General features: G+C 37.9%; 1 protein-coding gene across 1 annotated transcript in view; it reads left to right on the forward strand.

Moving 5' to 3' along the window:
* The window catches only part of NOX4 (NADPH oxidase 4), a 105,433-nt gene that overhangs the window by 33,797 nt on the left and 55,416 nt on the right, over positions 1–16,220 (forward strand). The window contains exon 12 of the mRNA XM_062577985.1: positions 13,948–14,008. Within this exon, the coding sequence (XP_062433969.1) occupies positions 13,948–14,008 (61 nt within the window). The remainder of the gene's footprint in view (positions 1–13,947; positions 14,009–16,220) is intronic.

The following is a 16,220-nucleotide window of genomic DNA, read 5'->3' on the forward strand; positions in this document are numbered from 1 at the left end:
GACTGCTATAATGGGCCTATTGAGCTAGATCTTAGGATGAAGTTAAATTGAATGTTTTATTCAAATCAGATTTTTCACACAAGTTGAGGTTTTCATACACTAGTTAAAAAGGCATATTATAATACTGCCTGTAATTTAGGGAAAAAAAGATTTTTGCATGAAAACTTCTAGATCTGAGAGCTATGTAAAATAGAGCTGTTGTTCTGAGTTTTTTAATGAGTATAAACAACTCATTTATGGTCAGATATTGTGCAGTTTATTTCAGTTAGATACACAAGTCTAGCTGTTAAATTACAGTGTGTGTATTTTTTACAATTATATATTAAATAATGTTAGAAATAGCAATTTCCACTCATGCACAATGCATTATATTTTAAACTTGTAATATCAGAACTGGCAATTTCTATTCATGGTCAATACATAATTCTTTAAAGTACAGTGATGTCGTTCAGCATAATAGCATATCCTTAAAGATCATATACTTGTTTTAATTGTTACAAGATATGAAGTTTCTACTGGGTTATTGAGTTTCGTTTTTATTGCCACAAACATATTTCAGTAGAGCATCAGTTTTACTGGAGACAGTACTGTTACTGGGTAGAAAGCAGTTGTATAGCAGAATAATGACTTGAAATGTCTAGGTTTATGACCATCTTCTTGCCCAGTCTAAGCAGGGGACAGTCATTTCCACATGTCTTTCTTAGTCATGGAATGTGTCTTGGGCTGCTGTGCTGCTAGAAAGCTTGTTTTGTTTTTAAAATGATGCCAGACGTGGCACTGTGCTTTTAGAGTGTGTAAACAATATCTTATCTTAACTCAATACATTTTTTTGCTCCCATCTGACCCACCTGTAGTTACCAAACTACTCCTGCTTCTTTTATTCAATGGCTATAATCTCTGGGTTATTTTTCTAGGCTGATGTATGAGCATCATGATGTATGGGCTCAGAGCCATAGGGAGAGCGGTGTAAAGGGGGAGTGAGGCTGCAGATGTCAGCAGTGCAATGCAGCAATAACTGCGGCAAACCTAAGGGAAATGCTGCAGCCTTCTTCCCCAGCAGCCTGGAACAAGTTCTGTGGTAGGAAGGAGAAGACAAGTACCTGTCCTACACCTGCCACATGGCAGGAAGTTGCCATTGTACTGCTTAGGGTATATCTGACATCCTATCAAAGCTTCTGATGTATCACAATGTGCCTGGAGTCTTGCTTAAAAGACGAGGAGTAATGGCAAGCTCATGCATGTCACTGTACTCTAAGCAAGGACTATAAGCAGAAGTGGGAAGAAAGGAGTGAGCAGGTGTGGAGAAGACACACACATGTTTCACTAATCCTTTTTCTTTCCAAAGTTTTGTAGTATTTACAGTTTAGCTTTGTCTTACGTGTGGACACGTTTCCCTTGGTGGAGGGAAACGCTGGGAGGTTTCCTATAGAAAGGCCTGAACATATTCCCATTGAACTCTGGCAAAGCTCCCATTTGTTTCACTCAGAGCCAGAGCGAGCTGTGAATCTTACCAAGTGAATAAAAAGAGGCAGCCTTCATTTAAAAAATACATGCGATGGTGTCTATTTTCTGTTTTTAATTAACAGCATTATTCACCTTGCTAATTGAAAGAATGAGTAGAGGTCATAAGTGCAAAATGCACACATGGATTTGGAGAAGGACAAATCATGGCACTGCTGACTCAGAATTGCCAGTCTGGCTTTTTTACTAATCTGTGATTTGAATCTGCAGTCAGAGACTTCACGTCACTTGCACACTGTGAGGTCCAGGCACTCAGATCCAGGTTTTGTCTCATAACTGACATGGAAGGTGATATTCTGGAACTTCTGAAGTGTCCTTCTACCTGTTTTTTTCACCCATGTTTCTTCCTTGGCTTTGTTATTAATTTAAAATACTTGGAATAGTAAAGAATGGATAACTGGGAACCTAGGATTCCTGCTGGTGACCTGTTTGGCTAGTTCTAGGTATTTTACAGCGGGCCATTAGCTTCATATTGTCTACAGTTGTCCATTGTCTTTTCAATGCTCCATTGTTTCTGTCCTTCCTTTAACAAAGGCTTTCTGTTGAACATATTTTACCATACTGCTTTCCCCAATGTCTGTTCAAAATCATCATAAAAATTGACTGCTGTTACTATGCTATGTAACAGTGAGTGGAAAATTTTCAGTCTAATATCCCCTTATGTCTAATTTATTTATTTTACATAAGGTATTATTCTATCCTGTGATAGAATCAGTAAGGTTGGAAGGGACCTCTGGAGATCATCTAGTCCAACCTCCCTGCTCAAGCCGGGTCACCTAGAACATGTTAGACAGGTTTGCATCCAGGCAGGCCTTGAAGATCTCCAGAGAAGGAGACTCCACAACCTCTCTGGGCAAACTGGTCCAGTGCTCCGTCACTCTCACAGGGAAGAAATTCCCCCTCACGCTCAAGCGGAACTTCCTGTGCTTCAATTTCTGCCCATTGCCTCCTGTCCTGTCACACAGGATAACTGAAAAGAGATTGTCCCCGTCCCCTTGACACCCTCCCTTCAGGTACTTGTACACATTGATAAGATCCCCCCTCAGGCTTCTCTTCCCCAGGCTGAAGAGGCCCAGCTCTTGCAGCCGTTCCTCATAGGGCAGATGCTCCAGCCCTCTGATCATCTTTGTAGCCCTACACTGGACTCTCTCCAGTAGCTCCATGTGTGTCTTGTCCTGGGGAGCCCAGAACTGGACACAGGACTCGAGATGAGGCCTCAGCAGGCCTGAGTAGAGGGGCAGGATCACCTCCACCTGCTGGCAACACTCTTCCCAATGCACCCCAGGAGACCATTGACCTTCTTGGCCACAAGGGCACATTGCTGCCTCATGGTCAACCTGTTGTCCACCAACACTCCCAGGTCCTTCTCTGCAGAGCTGCTTTCCAGCAGGTCGGCCCCCAGCCTGTGCTGATGCACGGTGTTATTTCTTCCCAGGTGTTTCTATCTAGATGGTTTAATTTGAAGAAGATCAAACCAGTAATGCAATGTCTTTCTTCCTTTCCTTCCACAATGCAGTTCTGTATGAATAAGAAAAAAATCCTGCAGGGCTTAGACCCAAATTTGAATTCTTTGCTCATGTGCATGGAGGGACAAAACCTTTCTTTGTGGTTTGTTGCATGTACCAAGTTTAGGAAGCAAGTTTGTGTGTATCTTAACTTTAAACCGAGTTTTGAGGAAGAGAGAAGACATGTTTGCATATACAGACATTCAAATTTATAGACAAAATCCAAATATTTATTGTGGAGAAAGAAAATCTTGTTTGATTAGTTGTATCCAGCCATAAAGATCTGTAAGTCAATAATTACTGAACACCAAGCAGAGCAGAGAAACATTTAAGTTCATTACTCATTCCTGAGTAAGTAAGAAAATTACCTGAAGGAGGTTTCTGAATGCACATGACAAATTATAGTACTGTACCTAAATGTCTCTGAACTATTACTTATTTATGCATTTTAAACCTTTTGAGGATTTTTTTGTTTCCTATAGCCTTTTATATAAGAATTTTCCTTATCCTTTTTCCACCTCCATGTAGGTTGAGTTGGTATATGGATCTAGGCATATTAAGATTACAGGCTGATGACCCTAGTGGACGTTTACAACTTTGGGTTTGATGCCTTGTTAGAAAGGACTCAGCAAATAATACATGAGTATAGACAATAATGTCACAGCAAGTGATACATTTGATTTTGTGAGGGAAAACTTTTTTTATCATTATTTTTATTTTTTTTTTTTTTTATTGAACCAAGGTTGTCTTTATCCATGGATAATCCAGAAGTGATTTAAAAATCACTAAAAAGTCTTCCATTGACTGCAGTGGAGTTTTAATAGTCCACTAGTGAAGTTTTAAATCTGAGCTTCTTCTGAGGAATGCACATTCAAAAGTGAAACAAGAGATACTGAAGAAGCATGTGTCCTGTACCATAAACCTGAGAAATAAACTATGCACAGCAGGAAAAGCCTAGGGGCCTGATTCTGAATGATTCTGAACTACTTCATTAAAAAAAAAAAAAAAAAAAAAAAAAAAAAAAAAAGTTTTTTTTGCTCAGGCAGACTTCTGGCAATTGTGTGAGGACTTCAAGAGTTAAGTTCATACTGACAGATAAAGGCAATAAAAACAAAATCTAACCTGATGACATTCTAATAAGATTTGTAAAATATCTTATGCAAATTGTTATGGAACTTGGTTTTTTGAGTTGATTTACAGAGCATTTAGAGAAATGCAGATATGGTGAAGTATCTTGCTGGCAAACTAAAAAAATCCATAGAGTTTTATACAAGTAGAAAATATAGCAGCTGTTTGACAAAGAATTTAAGTAAAACAAAAATAGAATAGACTAATCTGTCAGATGTATTTAAGTGCTTTCTTAGACTTTTTTGTTTGGTTTTCAGTTTAATAATTTTGGAGCCTACATAAAAATTCTAAGTAAACTTCCACTTTCATTTAAATTTATAAATCTGACTTCTTTTGATCAAGGAAGCAGAAATTATTACAGATAATTTCACTAAATCCTGTATCATTCTTCAGCAGATAGTTTAAACAGAGGTATCAGAGCCCTCTGATGAGCAGTTTTTCTCAAAATTTGTTACACTATATAAATAAATTAATAACCTCCAAATCATGTTAAAGTTTCCTGAGTCAAAAAATAAAACTTGAGCTGAAGCAAGGGCTTATCTTGTAATTCCACAGTTTAATCTCAGTGTTTGGAAAAAGTATTTCCTTTCAGTTTTGAATCTGCTAGCTTTTAATTGTATTGGAGGTCCTCTTGGAGCTTCCATATAGCTAGGGTTTCACCCCAACTTTTTTTTTTTTTTTTTTACTGACCAGTATGGAAACTGGTCGAATTTTTTGCCATGTGCAGTAGTCCTTGCTCCCAACTAGAGCCATGGATAATATCTCTTATAAATGGTAAAAAAACACATCCAATGTATTTTTCTGAAAATTAATTAATGTGGAAAGATTTATGCATGAAGCAAAAAAAATTGGGCAAATCCAAAAAGTTAGAAAGAGAAGCATTAAAAGCTAAACATAAATTAAAGAAACCATGAAAAAATCTTAAGTAGAAAGATAGAAAATTCAGAACTGGACAAAAGGGGAAAAAAATTCTGTTCAGTGTTCAAGTGCCTTGCTGCCATGACTTCCACTAATTACCTTGTTACCTAAATTCTCCCCAAGTTTGAATTTATATGGAGGATATTCTAGTGTTATAAATGTAAATTTGCAGAGTATATCAAGCATCCACTTAATGTAGCAGAGAGGTGTGTTTTGTCCCACCAGAGGCAGTGCTTCTAGGTTGGTTTCTAGATTAGGTTAGAGAGAGATCTAGGAAGTGAACAAGCAACTTCAGCATGAAACAATTAGGAATTTTAAGCATGAATACAGTTAATATATGGAAAAAAGTATTAAAGGAAATGAAGCACTATGTCTCTTGTGATCTTAAAAGTAAGACTAGCTGTCTAGCTGGCATTTACACTTTAGCCTGGTAAAATACTGTGTATCCTGGTAGAGTTGTCAAAGAGATGCAGTTTTCCTTGAACTGATGGTGAACTGACCATCATGAGCATATCACACCATTGAGAACAATTTAGCTTTAGCTTGAGGATGGCCCACAGTTTCTGCTCAGGGATGATGGTGAAAGGAGCCTTCTATGCCATCCAGTTTCCTTGTTCAGCCATCAACTCTACTATGGCAATGTTGCTCAATGACATGTCAGGATACCCCTTGGGGATGAGAAGAGGCAGCCTTTGGCTGGAAACATTGCTCTGCTGCCTTTTGTTCCTTCAGGAGCAAGTACTCACATCCTGAGTATCTCACAAGGTTGTGGTATGTTTTTCCCACTAGCTTGTTTGACGTGTGTAAATTATAAGCTGAATATTACTAGGATTAGTATTGATACATTTTTTGCTATTTTATAGGGAATGTAATGTATCTGTCGGGGGCAAAGGTGAATCAGCAAGGTTTCTGCCTTGTCAAGCTACAAAGGTGAAGATGTACTGACTAGACTCCAGAAGTGTGACAGTACATCTGTAGCAGCAAGACTTTATGGGGTCAGGCTATTACAGACTTATTAGAAAACAGATAATGTTATTTCATATTATCAGTATTTTCAGAAATGCTGTATCAGAGAAATCTCTGTATCAAATGCCTCCACAAAAATCTTATCCAGAATTTGTGCACTTGAATCTCCATGGATTCTTTTGACCTTTCACAGTCACAGGTGCTGAACGCCATTGGAAATTAGATTTCAGAAATCTAGCATTGGCTATAAGACATTTAAAACTAAAATATACTTTAAATTTAAAATGTTGGTCTATTTACAGTCCTGAGACATCTACTGCTGTAAAGATTTGTGTTTTTCTCTGGTGCAATAGTGAAATCCAGCAACAAATGCTCACAGATTCAAACTTAAAAATAAGATTGTTTTTAACACTGAGTAATTTAATAACTGAAGACTGCAGAAGGTGAAGTAGCAAATACTGAACTCTGTACTACAGACTCACAGAAATTAGTGGGTGAAACTTAGTGGTTTATATTACAGAAGAAGTTAGACTCTAGATGACCAAAATGAGTTGACAATGGATGCATCTTGAGTACCCCACATTGTTATGGCATGTTTTTTTCCACTAGCTAGACTGCAGGTGTTTGGGGTTGGACAAGAAGAGGATGGAAAGTGAAAGGGAAGAGTGCTTGGGATATGTTACTGCAGCTGGGAGGGATCAGGCTGAAACAAGGGGTATTCAAGACATGGGAGTCTTGCCTCAACCATCCGGACAGCCTTGAGACTTAAATCACATTTTGTGGTTAGAATTTCCCTAGGTTCAAGTGTGTTAATGTCTGCTGATGTCTGCCAGTTAAGTTAGGATAACTGTAGGGCCAAGTCTCTAACAGGAAAAGCTTTCAGACAAATTTTTATCTGTAAAAGAACCTGAAATAAGGAAAAAAAACCAACAAAATGGAACAGAGCCATTTTAGAGAATCTCACAACCTCTCAGGCAGAAATGTGTTTAAAGATGTGCTCAGATCAACTTTTTATTTTTACGCCACCTGAAATGTGCTGCTTAAAATGCGTAATTTATTAGTTAAAACAAGGGTAGCCCAGTGTAACAAAGTTTACCTCCTATGAGTCAGACTGAAGTCTAGCTACTATTTTTTGGCTACCTTTACATAGCCTGCCTGTGTTTGTCATCACTCCTCTTCATTTTTCTAGTGTCAAGATGAATCATTTTAGGAGTGTTTATAGCAGTTTTGCAGGAAACCAGACAAGCAACAGCTTGCTAAGCTTTTGAAGCTTTTTTCTTTTTTCTTTTTCTTTCTTTTTCTTTCTGTTTTTTTTTAAGTTGATTGACAAAATCAAAAACTTTTTTTTTTCCCAATTTGGTGAAAGATAGGTTGGTTGTGTTCAGTTCACTTTCCCAGTTCTGCCTCTCTCCCAGTTACATCAGTTATATTAACTTACTTATATATGTTTTTCTTGATCTGTGTAAGTGCCCATCTAAGTCTAGAGTAAAGATGAGGTGATGAAGTGGAGATTCGCAGTGCAGCTGTTTCGCCCTGGCAGGCAGGCAGACAGGCAGAGACATTGAAATGTATCAGTTGTTTGATGCTGTTTGGAATACCCACCAAGATATCTGCAAATTCCTTATTTGGGAAAAAGCTATGCTTTGATTCTAAGTGAAAACCTTCTTTGAAGTAGTTTCCCTTTGTTTGAACAAACTCTGCAATGAGTTCCTGAGATTAGACAAAGATGAGGTTCCTCTTTGTTCTTCCAGTTGTGGCATGACTGTCTTTGTAACTCTGGGCTCTGCTTAGACCAGCTCGTAGGCATCGAAAATGGAAGCTGGTGCTTACTGTGGAGCATAAATTTGAGAGCAGTATCTCCAGCACTGCTCAGCCTGTAGATAAATACGCAGCAGTACAAGAACTGAAATGGGGCTCTACTCATGTAGCCACACTGCGATACATAACTTGGGCATCCCTTTCATTTCCTCTTTACATTTGCATGCTAGTTTGCTGTTGACTTTCTCCCGCCCTGCATGCTGATGTCTAAAAAGAGTATATAATAGATTAATTTTAATAGCAGTATTCTTGCCATTTTTTTTTTAACCAGTTAAAAAATCCAATAGCCAGCAAATTGAAATAGTATTCTTTGTCTCAGGACTTCAAAATTTCAAGTGTCATACCTCCCTCAGCAAAACGCATCTACAAAGTGTGCTGTTTCTTGTTCTAGAGAACGTTCTTCTTTAGGAGTAGATACCAGTGATGTTCCTGTATGAGATTAAATGTTCTGGGTAATCAAAGCTTTAAATATAGATGTTGACAATATATTTTCATTTGCTGTATGTTGTGCTCTCATATGCACAGATTTATCCATTGTTCGTTAATTCCAGGAGATTTTCTTTATTTACCTATTTAAAGTAGGTGTAAAATGTTGCCACTATGATCTAATAGCAATTAGTTCATTCATTTTGTATTCATACAAGAGTAAGACGTAGAAGAGAACAGAGAATCTTGTCCACAGTCATAAAACTGATAAATAAAATGCATTTCAAATCTATGTTAATCCAGTATTGAATTAAACATAGATTAGTTAAAATATGGATAATAGTCTTAATCTATCTCAGTCAAAAATCACCTAGCAACAAAACAACAGGATTAAAGCCACTGGTGACTCTAATTTGTTTGCTGATGTATAAGCATGAAGTCCTCCAGAGTTTGTTGCAAATTCCCTATGTGATAATTTACATTTATGTTAGTTCGCTTAGAAAAAAAGTGGAAAAAGCATATATAGTTTGTTGGGGCGGAGGGTTTTCCTCCAGAAGATAGAATTATCTGTGTTCCATAAGTTTTGTTTACATATAAAATATTATCCTCACTGCTTTTAATGTGAAAAGATAGAGAACAACAAAGTAAAAATAAGTATTGTAAACCTCTACACTTTAGATTAACAGCTCTTTGGGAAATCCATCAACTTGCAAATGATAAAAACATAGCTGGGTTTCTTCAAGGGTGTAAATATGCACAGCTCTTAAATTTAACAGAATTCATCAGTCTTTGGTTTTTTGTTGGAGGATGGCCAAATGCCAGCAGATAACCTGTTTAGCATAGAGGTTGCCACCCGTAATATCTTTCACTTTTTAAAGACATAGACTGCTTGAGGTTAGAAAAAGATTAACATAGCTTCACATAATTGTACTCATCTGGCACTGTTAATTTGTGTACTGTAGCATTTTAATCAAATGAGTACGTCAAATGAAGTTTATTTGCAGCTCTTCAGGTGCAGAAAGATCTGCTGAAAAACATACCACTTGTGACCTTTCATTCTATAATGTCCAATGTCCTCTCCTGTTACAGACTTTTCAGGTTGGTGACTTGCCTGTTTGGAAACTATTGTTTATTTAGGAAAAAAGAAGATAAAAATATCCTTTATTTCAAGATTAGCTAATATTAACAATTTCCTTTTGGGCAGTGTGCTGTGAACTAAGGAAAAAATAAGCAGCTGCCTAAAACTCTTGCCACAGTGCAGTTAATAGTCTAGTCACTAGATTATTTCTTAGGGTTCTCACAGTAAAAGGAGCAGGAGAACATCCAAGTACTACTTGCCAAAACACGTCTTTAAAACAATTTTATCATTTTTTGTTCACAGCTACAGGGAGTACATCATGCATTGCGGAGGCCACTTTGTCTTTATTTGACTATAGCTCATGTGCTTATTATCTTGATTTCCAATTCAAGAAGGTACTTCACTTTGTGCTTAACTTTAACTTCACAGATCAGAGAATACATGTGAGTTTTGACAGGTATGAGCTGACTAGAATAAATATCTTGAATCAGTGCTGAGCTATGCAGTGTTTTAAGGAAGAGATATGGCAAATTGTAAGTAATTGGTGCTCAGAGACTTAGATATGTTAAATGGCAATTCACATAATGTAGCAATTCACAAGGCTTTTGATGCTGTCTGCTATAATTCATTAAAGAAACTGCTGAAGTATGGATGAGATAATTGGACAATAAGGTGGATTGAAAATTGGCTGTAGGTGTTGTGATCAATGGCACAAAGTCCAGCTGGAAGCCAGTCACCAGCAATGTGTTCCAGGGGTTGATACTGGTACCAATACTGTTTAACCTCTCCATTAATGACGTAGATGATGGGACAGCCTGCACCCTCAACAAACTTTCAGATAATGCAATACTGGGAAGAGTGACTGATAGACTAGCTGGTTGTACTGCCATTTAGAGGGACCTCAACAGGCTGGAGAAATGGGCTGACAGGAATCTCATGAAGTTCAACAAAGGGAAATGCCAAGTGTTCTACCTGGGAATGAAGAACTCTAGGCACAAGGGCAAGCTAGGGGGCCAACCATCTGAAGAGCAGCTTTGCAGAGAGGAACCTGGGAGTCCTGGTAGACAGAAGCTGAACATGAGCCAGCAGTTTGCCCTTACGTCAAAGAAGGCCAGCAACCTCCTGAACTGCATTAAGAAGAGCATTGCCAGCAAGTTGAGGGAGGTGATCCTTCCCCTCTAGTCAGCACTGATGAGGCCACATCTGGAGTGCTGTACTGGGGAGTCCAAAACTGGATACAAGAGAGACGCAGACTTGTGAATGGCTACAAAGTCCAGCAAATGGCCACAGAGATGATTAAGGTGATTAAGATGATTAAGAGCATCTGTCATATGAGGGAGGCTGAGAAAGCTGGAACTTTTTTGCCTACAAAAGAGATGGTTCAGGGGGATCTCATCAATGTGTATACATACCTGATGGGAAGATGTAAAGATGATGGAGCCAGACTTTCCTCTGTGGTACCCAGTGATAGGATAAGAGGCAATGGGCACTGAAATACCGGAAATTCCATTTAAACATAAGGAAAAGCATTTTTTACTGGGAAGACAGTCGGATGCTGGAACAGGTTACTCAGAGAGGTTGTGAAGTCTCCATCCTTGGAGATATTTAAAACCCAACTGGACATAGTTATGAGCAACCTGGTCTATCTGACCTTGCTTTGAGCAGGGAGAATGGACTGGATGATCTCCAGATGTCCCTTCCAATTCAATTATTCTATGATTCTATGATTCCATGAAGAAAGTTAAATACATAAGAGGATATTTACATTACATTTGTAACTATGCACAGTGGCCTATTATGCATGGATGTTTACTTTCATGATTAAGCTTCTGAAAATTCATTTTTGAATATTTTCTTAAACTGTCTGGAATATTTTCTCCAACAGTCTGGAAAAAGCTACAATTTAGAGGTCTATTGTGTTTATGTAGATAAGAGTGGTAAAGTATTCTGCCATTCTTCACAATAAAAACATAAATACAAATTTCAAAGTCAGAATCGTGGAGTCATAGCAAAACCTTAAGTTGGAAGGGCCCTCTAAAGATTATCGGTGCCAACCCGAAAGCAGAGCCTTAGATTAGGTTATCCAGGGACCTGTCAGGCTGAGTCTTGAATATTTCCAGCAGGGGAGATGCCACCATTTGTCTGGGCAACCTATTCCAATGTTTAATTTCTCTTATGTTGAAAAATATTTTTATTACACACATATTTATATATGTATGTATATATATATGCATGTATCTTTGTATTTTATTATATTAGTTGGATTTTTCCCTGAGGAAACTTGTACCCCTTGCTGCTTCTCCTGTCACCATGGATCTCTCTAAAGAGAGTACCTCCATTTTCCTTAGAGCTACTTCTTAGGTTTTGGAAGACAGTGATTAGATCCCTCTGAGCCTTCTCCTCTCTAGCCTAGACAAATGTGTTCCCTTTGACTTCTTTTTGTATGTCGGGTTCATCAACCCTCAGATCATTTCAGTGGCTCTCTGATGAACCCTCTCCAATTTTTTATGTCTCTCTTGAACTGGGGAGATATAGCTCGATATAGTCTAGATGACTGGTTTGTTTCTTCTGGTAAGATTTAGTAGCACAATAAGATTTTTCCAGAACTCTCTGAGAAACTCTCATATGCTGTTATGGGAATCAGAGCAGGCTTCCTAAAGTCTATAAAGAGAAATAAATCTCTTTTTTATTGGATAATTTTTCAAAGTTGCATAGAATGGAGTTAGTCACAAGAGTAATGTAAAAGATAATAGGATTGAACCTTTTCTGGCTAGAGTCAACAGATATTCTGCCATTAACTTAAATGGAAGGAGGAAATGACAGGAGACAGTTTTTGTAGAAGATATGCTGAACTGGGACTTGGCATAGTTGGTCTGTGAAAATCACTCAATCTCCTGTGAAACACAGAACCCTAGTACAGCCCAGACTGAAAATTAAACTCTGCTAGAGGCTGCTACAAAGCCCTAGTGGGAGAACAGATATTTGTGTGGCGTGTACTTTCTAACTGAGAGACTGCATTCTCTTGTATGGAGAATCGGTCTTAGTATTTTGTGGGCAGGTAACACTACAGGTACAAGCCTGCTTGTCTACAGTTTGCCTGTTTACCTCTATTGATGCCTTTTTTTTTTTTTTTTTTTTTTTTTTTAAGGCTAAAACTTGGTGAAATGATTCTGACTCTAAGGTTTTGTACCAATTTTTTTATAGAAAAACTTGAGAGATGTCAAGGCATTGAACGTGCATCTGTCTAATTATCTGTACTCTTAACAAAACAAGAATGGTCTTCCCTGCACTAAAATGGATTGACTAGCCATTGTATTCCCAGTTCTAGATTTGCCAAGATGTGTAGAATACTAACCTTTTACCTGGGTCTTTGCTGCTAAATAAGCCAGGATAAGAACTGAACCCCAGCTTTGAGGCCATTGGTATCCCACTCTAGAACAGATTATCTTAAGAGTGTTGGAGAGCATGGTGCAAAACAGAGCCAAGCAGTGGGCTCAAAAACAACGTAGACAATCAAATGTTCACTCCCTGGGCCTCTTTTATTTTTAAAATAATATGTCCCTTGAATTTCAGCTCTCTTCTCAGAATCGCATCTGTCTGTAGCAGTAGAAAAATATGACAGGCTTGTCATCTGTTGGGTATTGGATTCATGGTAGAGCTTGCATCAATCATTAACAGATCCTAAGAGATATGTCAAAACATGATAGTAATATCTTTTAGTAAAAGAAATTGGTGGTGTTTCTTTATAGAAAGAAATGAAAAGTTTTGTCTTGAGGAATAGCTATGTGTCCTATTTATTTGTGAAATCTTTCAGCGTATCTGCAAAAGTTGTCTGGTCAGTGAGTTTGAACTCTCCCTTTAACAAGGAACTAAACACAGAGGACTAAGGAACTTTGAACCCGGCTTGACTGGAGGTTTTTAGATACCTTGGTATAGAAAAAACTGTTAAGCGACATAATCCCTGTGTTGATAGTCACAAGTAAGTAGCCCCAGCATGAGGATATAGATGCAGAGCGACAGAATAGTGGCTACAGGGTGATTTTTTTTTCTTTTTTTATGATTTATCATGCAATCTGATTTTTGTGCTTTGAACATGCTGTGCTTTTGTGAAGTACAGCAAAATCTCATTTTGCATTTAGGGGAAAAGAAACAGTGCTCTAACATTCAAGAACCAGAAGTCTCTTAAAAGAAAAATCTCTCTCTCTCTCTTTTTTTTTTGATCTAGGGGTGATGTGGCAGCTTCTGATTTTTGAATGATAAAGGTCAATAGTAGAGGGAATTTTTCTGTACTACTATGATCTTTAGTTGTCATTATTACTGAATAATGCTTAGGAAAATGGTTATTTCAGATTACATCCTCAGAAGAACCCATCCCATTCAGTTGTATGAGACTTACGAGAGTCTCATGGAGACTAAACATGTCCTAGGCTTCCTGAACTGTACTGATGTTGGGAATGCTTTACAAATAGAGGGTGTAGCTGCTGTTGTGGGTCTTCAGCAATTTACAAAGTCTTAACAATTCAATTGTATTTATCTTTTGTTTTCTTGCTCCTCAGAAGTGGTCTTTAATGTATTTAATATTTTTAGTGCCCTACAGATACCAAAGCAACGTTTGGGGTCCATCTTAAAGTAGTAGGAGACTGGACAGGTATGTAGAAAAAACAATTTTTTAGAGACAAATATCTTTATTTTAGTGTTATCAATTTCTGACTTCAGCATGATTGTACCTTGATTATGACATACTTTCATTAGAAATCATTCATGCTTATTTTCTCAAAGTTCTTTGTATTACTTTTTTGATGCAACCCTTGCTTTATTCAGAAGTACATTTTTTTCAGATAACGCATTTTTCCCACTGCTAACAGATGTTCTGATTGCAATTTAATAATTTGCAATATTTTCCAGTTTCTACTTCTTTTTCATAGTTTTAGTAGCCTGCTGCCTCTATGCAAGGCATAGAGACTGCAGAAATGCTGAAATGTGCAGCTCCCAGATAAGGGGATTGTAATGCCCATAGCTTGGGTGGCTGCCAGGTTAGTTAACACGCACGGTATACTGAGATTACAGGTTGCTTTCATGTTCTTCCATGCTCTTCCATTGCTCTCTGAATGTCCTCCAGACTGAGGATGTAAACCAGGATTCCCCACAGAGGAGAATGGTAATTTGCCACTCAGTGTGACAGTGGCATACTCAAGCGAGAGTTGTCATTATTCCTTGATGGCTGACTTTATTGCTGCTTAGCATAGCATTTCCTTGTAAAGAAGATAAATAAATATGCAACTCTGTCTTGTTCATTTCTTGTGAAGAAATATTAATTTGTACTCATTCATATATTTGTGGAACTGAGTCAAATGAGCTTGTCACCCTATAATGGATTAGACAAATTCAGGGAGATTAAGTCTGTCAAAGTCTATTCAACTTGTTGGTCCAGCTGCATACTTGGCTATAGGAGTCTCTGAGTTTTTAATAGGCAAAACTTGGGAGGGTAATGTCACATGCAAGAGTACTCTATAATCACCCTGAATTTATGCTTTTCTTCAAAGTATAGGATATTGGCCAAGCAGAGACAGGATATGGGTCTAATTAGCCCTTGGTCTGACCCAGTATGGTGATTGTTATGTTATTAAACACCATTCCTACCTGGGAAAGGACAAGACGCTACTGGAAGAAACTGGGTGGAAAAGTGGGAGCTAAATGAGTTTTCCAAAAGAAATGTCATTTTTGAACTGTGATTTTTTTGTGATGGCCTCTGTGATGTGAATTGCCCTGTATTGGTGTTTAAATATCTTTCTCTCAGCTCAGTATCTATCTCATCCATTTAAAAGCAGGTCTGCCTACTTAGAATGTGAGATTCGGGACACTGTCGCATTGCAGAGACTATATCATGAATTAGTTTTGCTAAACAGGAATATCTTATCACTGGGTCAAATGTCCTGCAAGGAAGTGGGCAGCTTACCCAGCCCTCTACTCTTCTGTATCTGTACCAAGGAGCCCTATTCTCACTCATTCCCTGAACTCTGTGACAATCGATGGTCTTTGATCCATTGACTGTTAGAGGATGATACTGAGGAAGGATTATTGTATTTGCCATGTTGCTTATAATCTTTCCTAAGCATGTGCTAATGGCTGCTTTTGGAGACAGAATATTGGGCTGGAGGAATCTTTATGCAATATAATGTCATTTGAGCTCTTCTCAAAACCTGTTCTTTCAGCCTTTATCCTATTTATTGTGTCATCTTTTGTATCACATTTTCATGTTCCTGACAGTTTATACCTGACGCCAAAGACAGTTAACGGTATATAACCGAGAACTCAATTAAAAGCCTAAATAAAAGAGGTGCAAGGGAGGCATGGAAATGTTGCAAAATGCAGAGAAGATCTGGTCAGTTGTGAGATATTTCTCCTCTCACTGGCTTCAGCTTCTGCTACATGCACCTGTGAGGTGGGATGAAAGAAAAATTTCCTGCCTTTAGCTCTAAGGATTTGAGAGAAGATGCACACCGTGTCACTGCTGGCAAACCAGTTCTGCAAGTTACATTTCACATCAAGTCACTGACACTGTGTCTTATGTTTTGAGAATTGAATAAAATACCTTATGGCCTCAGTGACTTTGTTTTGTAGATTGGGAAAGCAACTGCATGTCAATAAGAAAGATAAAAAAAGGTAATAGAATCGCCAACTTCTGATGAGAAGTTGCTGTTTATTGCCCACATCCCAGTGCATATAATTTTACTTATCCAATAGTAGAAAGAAGTGAATTTGGAACATGTTAGCAAACACTTGGGAAGTAAATGTTAGCATGGGAGCAGATATTTAATGGATTTTCAGACAAAATAAGTGTTCACTCCTTAAATCAATGA

This window comes from Rhea pennata, chromosome 1 (assembly GCF_028389875.1).
Source record: "Rhea pennata isolate bPtePen1 chromosome 1, bPtePen1.pri, whole genome shotgun sequence".
NCBI lineage: Eukaryota > Metazoa > Chordata > Aves > Rheiformes > Rheidae > Rhea > Rhea pennata.